The sequence below is a fragment of the Nansenia antarctica genome (assembly GCF_963989245.1).
Source record: "Nansenia antarctica genome assembly, contig: SCAFFOLD_911, whole genome shotgun sequence".
Classification (NCBI taxonomy): Eukaryota; Metazoa; Chordata; class Actinopteri; order Argentiniformes; family Microstomatidae; genus Nansenia; species Nansenia antarctica.
Window position 1 is genome coordinate 313 of NW_027662803.1, and position 8,765 is coordinate 9,077.

General features: G+C 52.6%; 1 protein-coding gene across 1 annotated transcript; it reads left to right on the plus strand.

The window, feature by feature from the left end:
* Nucleotides 1-623: 623 nt before the first annotated feature.
* On the plus strand, nucleotides 624-8,562 carry LOC308175453 (kin of IRRE-like protein 3; the record flags this gene model as incomplete). The annotated part of the gene is made up of 5 exons (XM_080551120.1): nucleotides 624-822; nucleotides 3,465-3,572; nucleotides 5,472-5,581; nucleotides 7,127-7,216; nucleotides 7,993-8,562. Coding segments are annotated over 5 exons (1,077 nt in total), but the record flags the coding sequence as incomplete, so codon positions are not given.
* Nucleotides 8,563-8,765: the final 203 nt, after the last annotated feature.

Below are 8,765 nucleotides of genomic sequence, written 5' to 3' on the forward strand. Positions count from 1 at the left end.
AGATAGATAGATAGATAGATAGATAGATAGATAGATAGATAGATAGATAGATAGATAGATAGATAGATAGATAGATAGATAGATAGATAGATAGATAGATAGATAGATAGATAGATAGATAGATAGATAGATAGATAGATAGATAGATAGATAGATAGATAGATAGATAGATAGATAGATAGATAGATAGATAGATAGATGATAGATAGATAGATAGATAGACAGACAGACAGACAGACACACAGACACACAGACACACAGACACACAGACAAACAGACAGACAGACAGACAGACAGACAACACAGACACACAGACACACAGACACACAGACAAACAGACAGACAGACAGACAAACAGACAAACAGACAAACAGACAAACAGACAGACAGACACACAGACAGACACATAGACAGACACACAGACAGACAGACAGACAGACACACAGACACACAGACAGACACACAGACAGACACACAGACACACACAGACAGACAGACAGACACACAGACAGACACACAGACAGACACAGACAGCAGCAGGAACCTTTTTTGTCCAGATAAAGACGACTAACTCTACCCCTCCTCTCCCCTCCCCTCCTCTCCCCTCCCTCCCCTCCCCCCAGGTGTGGACGTTCGGGGACGTGAGCCTGTCGTCCGGGTCTTCCGGGAGGTTCTCTGTGCAGACGGTGGGCAGCGACCACGGGGTGCTGTCGTCCCTGGTGCTGTCTGAGACGCTGGCCAGGACCTTCACGCTGCGCTACAACTGCACCGCCTGGAACCGCTTCGGCACCGGCACCGCCCTGGTCACCCTCAAGGAGCAAGGTAGGGGTCAGGGGGTCAAGGTCTGGGGGTGGGATTGGGGGGGGGGGGTGTCACCCTCAATGAGCAAGGTAGGGGTCAGGGGGTCAAGGTCTGGGGGTGGGATGGGGGGGGGGGGTCCTTATTTCTCTCTCACACACACACACACAGCCAGCCAGCCCGGTGGTCTTCACTCCTTGGGTCCTCCTCCTCTCCAAAGCCATCTTCTCTTATGTGTCTCCTCAGCCAATGAGACACAGCATAGACCCATCTTCTCAGCCAATAACAGAGAGCACCCAAAACTCATCTTCTCAACCAATGACACAGCCCCCAAACCCATCTTCTTAACCAATGACACAGCTCTGAACCCACCTTCTCAGCCAATGAGACGCAGCCCCAAACCCATCTTCTCAACCAATGAGACAAACACCCAAAACTCATCTTCTCAACCAATGAGACAAACACCCAAAACTCATCTTCTCAACCAATGACAGACAGCCCCCAAACCCTTCTCCAAAATCTCCTCAGCCAACGAGCGACACACAGACTCTTGGTTCTGGGCCGAGGCGGTGCAGAGGGCTTCAGGCAGGGTCAGAGCTGAGCTCCAACCTGGTGCTTATCTTAATTATACCTCCTCTAATCAATAGAGTTTAATCAGGAGATGCTCCGCCTTAATGAATAAGCAGCCTGGCCCATCACAGCCGCATCGATCGGGACAAAAAAGTCAATTAGGTGAAGAAGCCACAGGTGTGTGGTGTTGGCCCGGGACGAGCTGTTCTGTTCTGTTCTCTCGCTCTGTCTCTCAATCCCTCCCTCTCTCTATCCCTCCCTCTCTCTATCACTCTCTCTCTCACTCTCTCTCTCTCTATCCTTCCCTCTCTCTCACATCTCTATCACTCTCTCTCCTCTCCCTCTCTCTATCATTCTCTCTCTCTCACTCTCTCTCTATTCCTCTATCCCTCTCTGTTTCTATCTCTCTCTCTCTCTCTCTCTCCCACCTTCTCACTCTATCCCTCACTCTATCTCTCTATCCCTGCCTCTCTCTCTCTCCCTCCCCCTCTCTATCCCTCCCTCTCTCACTCACTCACTCTCTCTCTATCCCTCCCTCTCTCTCTCTCTCTGAGTGTCAGCCACAGAGGAGAGTTTTCAGACAGGAGTTCTAACCTTTTTAAAATGAGCTGAAATAAGGCCAGAGACTCCCTCTCACACATCTCACATCACACTTACATTGTTGGCATTTAGCGCAGACGCCTTTATCCAAAGCGACTTACAACAAATACATTTGAGTATGAAAACTCATAACTCTTACTTATCTATTTATAAGTCATTGCAGGAGAAACACACTACAAACTCCACACTAGATACTCCACACTAGACACTCCACACTAGACACTCCACTCTCCCCACACTAGGCACTAGACACTCACTAGACATAAGACACTAGACACTACACACACACTAGACACTACACACTCCACACTAGACACTACACACACACTAGACACTCCACACTCCTCTGTGGGGCTATAAGACATGGAAGGCCTTTGTTGCAGCAGACAGCAGAAGTACGGTCCTCACAGGGAATCTGCATCAACGTGCAAAAGCTCTGTGTCTCTGGAGAGGAGAGAGCAGCGAGGAGGAGAGAGGGGGAGGGAGGGGGAGAGAGGGGGAGAGGGGGGGAGAGGGGAGGAGAGGGGAGCCTCCGCGTCTCCTCAAATCTCTAATTAGATAACTGTCTGCTACCGCGCGGCACGTCAGGCCTTGTTAGGCCTCTCTGGGGAGACACTGGAGCAGACTGGCTGGGGCTGGGGAGGATGGGGATGGGAGGATGGGAGGCTGGGAGGCTGGAGGCTGGGGAGGATGGGGGTGGGAGGATGGGAGGCTGGGAGGCTGGGGATGGGAAGCTGGGAGACTGGTGATGGGGATGGGGATGGTGGATGGAGGCTGGTGGATGGGAGGCTGGGGAAGGGGCTTGAGGATGGGGTGGGGAGGCTGGGGATGGGGATACAAGGCTGGGGATGAGGATGGGAGGCTGGGAGGATGGGAGGCTAGGAGGGAGGCTGGGAGGATGGGGGGCTGTGGGGCTTGGGGGCTGGGAGGGGGGGGGGGCAGCGGCTTGGGCTTACACGGGTACGCCAGCTAGCTAACTTGCTAGGTCTCTGAGCGGGACCAGGCAGGATTACTGTTGATGAATTTACAGAGGCGTCAAGTGTGAGTGGGATTAGAGAGGGGGATGAGAGAGAGAGGAGGGAGGAGGGGAGGGGGGGGTGGAGGGGATGAGAGACAGGAGACAGGGGGATGAGAGAGAGTTAGGAGGGAAGCAACGATGTCTGACTGGATCTGCTCTGTTTCTGTCACTCTCTGATCTGTGGAATACTGACACTGACTCTCTCTCCTCCCTCCCTCTCCTCTCCCTCTCCTCTCCCTCCCTCTCCTCTCTCTCCCTCCCCTCTCCCCTCTCCCTCCCCTCTCCCCTCTCCCTCTCCTCCCTCCGCTCTCTCTCCTTCCTCCCTCCTCTCCCTCCCTCCCTCCCTCCTCCCCCTCTCTCTCCCTCCCTCCCCTCTCCCCTCCCTCCTTCCCTTCCCCCTCCCCCTCTCCCCTCCCTCTCTCTCTCCCTCCCTCCCTCCTCTCACTCTCTCCCTCCCTCCCTCCTCTCTCTCTCACAGAGGCCCTGCCCATGCTGATCATCGTGGGCGCGGCGGTGGGAGGGGGGTGTGTCCTGTTGATCTGCGTCATCACGCTGGTCTCGCTGTGCTGCAGACACACTGGCAAAGGTGAGCTCAACGGTTAGTAATACTCTAATACTACGGCCTTCTGGGAGGGAGGCTGGCCCGGGTAGGAATCGGAGGCTGGCGGAGGCTCAGTGTCACGGACTGGAACGTGCACACGTGTGCGTGACAATGAGCCACCGCGAGCCTCCGATTTTTCTACCTCCACCAGCCTCTACTGACGGACGTCCTCCTCTCTCTGTCTCTCGTCCTCCTTCTCTGGAGTGTATACTTGTGCCTCCCCACCCCACCCTCCCCCTCCCCACCTCCCCACCCCACCCTCCCCCTCCCCACCTCCCCACCCCACCCTCCCCCTCCCCCTCCCCCTCCCCTCCCTCCCCCACCCCCCCTCCCCACCCCGTGGATTCATAAAAGGATGGATTGGTGCGAAGGGGAGGTGGAAACCCAATCCTACACCTTTGGATTTACGTAAAAAAAACATAATTGTACATCGGTTTCCACGCGATTGAAATGTGTTTAATCAACACAATCTCGTTATGTAAATCCAAAGGCCTTTTATTCGTTATTTCTTTCTCTGATGTATGAATTTGCACACGTACACACGTACACACGTACACACGTACACACGTACACACGTACACACGTACACACGTACACACGTACACACGTACACACCGCCGTGAGGTTGAGAACAGTGGAGAATTATAATAATAATAATAATACATTTATTTTATAAGGCGCCGTTCATGGCACTCAAGGTCGCCGTACAACAACAAATTTAAAAACAATTACAAATAAAAAATACAAAATACATAGAAATATACAGTATAAAACATAGCTAGCAGCAGAGCAGCACGGGAACAGTAAATCAACAGGGATACGCCTGCGTAAACAGGTGGGTTTTGAGGTGGGTTTTGAATGAGGAAATTGAATCAATGTTCCTGATGTCGGGGGGGAGGGAGTTCCAGAGGCGAGGGGCGGAGCGGCTGAACCAGGATGTTTGAATACCTAGTCCTAGAATGTCAGTCGAAGTCGGTTGTCGATAAAGTTTGATAAATTCCCCAAAAAACGTCCAAACGGTTCTTTCTCTAAAAGGTGGGCTTGTGTCCAGCGCTCCAATTCGATTGGGTCTCGTCAGGGGATGAATTGAAGTTGAACGAACGACTAGACTTTATTCAATTTGCGCTTTAACAGCATTCAGCATTATGATACAAGACTCTGTGGACTTCTCAATCCGTTAATTACATTTCAATTGACTCTGCTCGGATTGACTGGATATAAAATGGAATTGAGCCCAACCCATTGTGAGATAAAAGCTAGACATATTCCAAGGAAAAGAGCATCGTGCCGCACAATCACAGGGCGTTACAATAGAGACACTGTGCCGCAGGGAGGGAATGCAGGCTTTTGATAGAGATATTGTACCTCGGAAATGGAATGCGGCCTTTTAACAGAGACACTGTACCTCAGGAATAGAATGCGGCCTTTTAACACTAGAACAGGCATGCGAGTAAAGAAAAATGTTATATCTTTGCACTCGATCAAATTTCAGGACCCTCCTTGCATGACTTTTCCTAGATATGTGCGTTCTACCACCCAGTATCCTTACATTTTCAAAATCCCATCAGGATAAGCTAGTATAAAGCTGTTTCGCCGTTTTTCTGTGTAGGAGGCAGGCTAATTTACAAGGCGGTCAACTAGTGGTCTGTGTGTGTAAATAGCAGCTTGAGCATTGTAAAGAGGGGGCTCTTTTAGTAGGTAAAAGGCACGGCTTTTCTAGTGTTAACATAGATACTGTATCTTGGAATGGAATGCAGCCTTTTAACAGAGCTACTCTACCTCAGGAACAGAATGCAGCCTTTTCTGTCTGCACCTTTTCCGATGTGATTACCACAGATTCTATCTAGATGTTAATAAACGTCACGTTTCCTGTTTCCCCCCCAGGTAAGAAGTGCACCCGCCTCTCCAAGAGTGACATCAGAGTGCAGATCGTCCATAGCGACCACAACGCTGCCCGCGGCAACGATGACGAGGAGGACGTCAAAGAGCCCATGGTAAAACCCCTCCCCCTTTCATCCAACCATCCCTTCTTATCTTCCACCCTCTATCCATCCATCCTCCCCCCTCCCCTCCCCCCTGTCCCAGTCATTACATCCAAAAACATCCTTTTATGTTTCCATGGTAAAACTCCTCCCCCTTTCATCCACCCATCCCTATCTAATCTTCCACCCTCTATCCATCCATCCATCCATCCTCCCTCCCCCCTCCTCCCCCATCCCCCCTCCTCCGTGTCCCAGTCACGTCAAAGGGCCCATGGTAAAACTCCTCCCCCTTTCATCCACCCATCCCTATCTTATCTTCCACCCTCTATCCATCCATCCTCCCTCCCCCCCTCTCCTCCTCCCCCCAGTCCCAGTCATTACATCCAGAAACATCCTTTTATGTTCCCAGTCATGATTGATGACAGGTCGTATCGTCTATTTTCCTGGTTTTACCTTTTCATTTATCCATCCCTCCATCCGTCTTCCCTCTCTTTATCTCTCCCTGCCCGTCCCTGGTCATTATGCTCAGAGCCCCCCCCCGCGCCCCCCCCGGTCCTCCTGTGACAGCTATCTGTCATCAGTGCTTCCTGTTAGGGGACAGGCCAGAGATAACAGTGTGATAGATGATGTGGGTGATCTATGAGCCTAATAACTGTGTCTGTCTGTCTGTCTGTCTCTGATCTACGGCCCTGCCTGTCTGTCTGTCTGTGATGTACAGCTCTGTGTCTGTCTGTCTGTCTGTGATGTACAGCTCTGTGTCTGTCTGTCTGTCTGTCTCTGGTGTAGGGTACAGGCCTGCGTCTGTCTGTCTGTCTCTTGTGTAGTGTACAGGCCTGTGTCTGTCTGTCTGTGTCTGTCTGTCTGTGTCTCTTCTGTAGGGTACAGGCCTGTGTCTGTCTGTGTGTCTGTCTGTCTGTCTGTCTCTTGTGTAGTGTACAGGCCTGCCTGTGTCTGTCTGCCTGTCTGTGTGTCTGTCTGTCTGTCTGTGGTGTAGTGTACAGCCCTGTGTCTGTCTGTCTGTCTGTCTGTCTGTCTGTCTCTTGTGTAGTGTACAGGTCTGCCTGTGTCTGTCTGCCTGTCTGTCTGTGTGTCTGTCTGTCTGTCTGTCTCTGGTGTAGCATACCAACCTGTATCTGTCTGTCTGTCTGGTGTAGGGCACAGCTCTGTGTCTCTCTGGTGGAGGTCACTGTATCCTATCTGCCATCTAGACGCATGTCCAGGGACAGAGGACAGACAGGACAGACGACAGGACAGACAACAGGACAGACTAGAGGACGGACGTAACTGTGATCTAGGATGCAGACAGACAACACAGAGAGAGAGAGAGAGAACCAGACGTTCTTTATGCCTAGCGTAGTAGCCTAGCGTAGAGGTGACTCGTATTAGCCTAGCGTAGCCTAGCGTAGAGGTGACTCGCGCCGTAAAAACGTCTCATTAGTCTTTCCTCAGCCCTTTTTCGTGCGTCGTCTCGTTGTTTACGCGTGCGAGGTCTTTCCCACCTTGACCGCCGTGTTTGTTTTCGTCTCCGCCCCCCTCCCCCCTCCGCCCCCCCCTCAGGCTCCCAACAGCAGTGAGTCCCCGGGGACGTCTCGCACGGAGCACAGCGACCTGTTGGAGGAGGACGAGGATGAGAGGTCGGACATCAAGGTAGGAAGAACCTTCCGGAAGAACAGAGGAAGAGCGTTTAGAAGGAGGAGGAGGAGGAGGGGGAGGAAGGGGGGATGGGGGAGGCTCCTCTCCTAGTCCAACCAGTGTTGCTTTCTGTTATCTGGCGTTTGTAGTGACTACATTATGGGTTCATGTTCTCCTCTTACTGTTGGTTGTGTAGTGGGAGGGAACCAGTTCTGGCACTAGGGGCAGAGGGGAGGATTATTAACGTTGCAACTTCCTGTTTGGACACAAGAGCTTTGGTGATCGATTTCCTGGTCCTGTACGGAGAGTACAAGTTGTTATTTTGATTAAACAGTTATCATTACGTTGCCTACGTCTTTCCTTTTTCCTCCGGCACTACACGTTTTAATTTTCTCATCCCAAGAGCGTTTCACACAGAGAAATATAAGTGTTGGTGGTTTATTTCACACGACGAATAAAGTGTTTTACACGGAGGGAGGAACAACTGAATTGAGATGTTAGGATGTTCAAAAAAAACTACCAAATACATTTGAATAACAATAATAATAATAATATAATAATATCTTGGTTTTACATAGCGCCTTTCACAAACCCAAGGACGCTTTACAGATTTAACAGAACGCACCCCTGGACGCGTTTAACATTTAACGACGTACCGGCGATCACACGGTCACAACCCCCGTCAGATAAATAACCTTTTATCGAATCCGAACGTCATAAATTGTCCTCTCCGACAACGTTTAACCCCTGCTTCTCTCTGTCCCTCCCCTCCTCCCCCCTTCCTCCCCCAGGACCCCACCAACGGCTACTACAACGTCCGCGCGCACGAGGACACGCGCACAGCCGCCGGCACCGGTACCATCCAGCGGCCCAGCGGCTTCTCCGAGTACGTCCCCAACGCCCGGCCCGTCTACACCCCCTCCCAGCTGCCTTCCCCCTCCCCCCTCTACGGCCAGCAGACGGCCAGCGGACAGCTGCGCATCTACGACTTCTCGCACCGCTACGCCACCACCACCGGGGGGCGCTCCGCCTACGAGCAGCAGCAGCAGGCGGCTCAGCAAGCCGCAGCGGCGGCGGGGGCGGCGGCGGCGGCGGCAGCGGCTCAACCCGCCGGGGCAATCTACGCCACGGACCCTCTCTGCAGCGGCTCCTCGGCCTACCTCCCCGCCCCGTACGGCCGGGCGTTCACCAGCTATGTGAAGCCGGCGAGCTACGAGAAGGTGGACGCCTACGACCAGTCGGACCAGGCCAGCAAGGTGTCCGGAGGGTCGTCCCGGTTCTCCTATGCCTCGTCGCAGGTGTCCTCCTCCCAGCAGTCCGACTACGGGCGGCCGTCGCAGCGCATGCAGACTCACGTCTGATCGGTTGGTTGGTCGGTTGACGGACGGAGAAGGGAGGAGGAAGCTGGGGAGGAAGGGGGAGGAGTGGAGGAGGGGGACCATGAGAGCTGAGGAGAGGACACGAGGAGAGAGAGGGGTGTTTTGGATTGGTTGGTGGGTTCTTCTCCTGGACTGATGCTTTTTGATTGGTTCCTCTCCGGGATGTATGCTTTTTTGATTGGTTC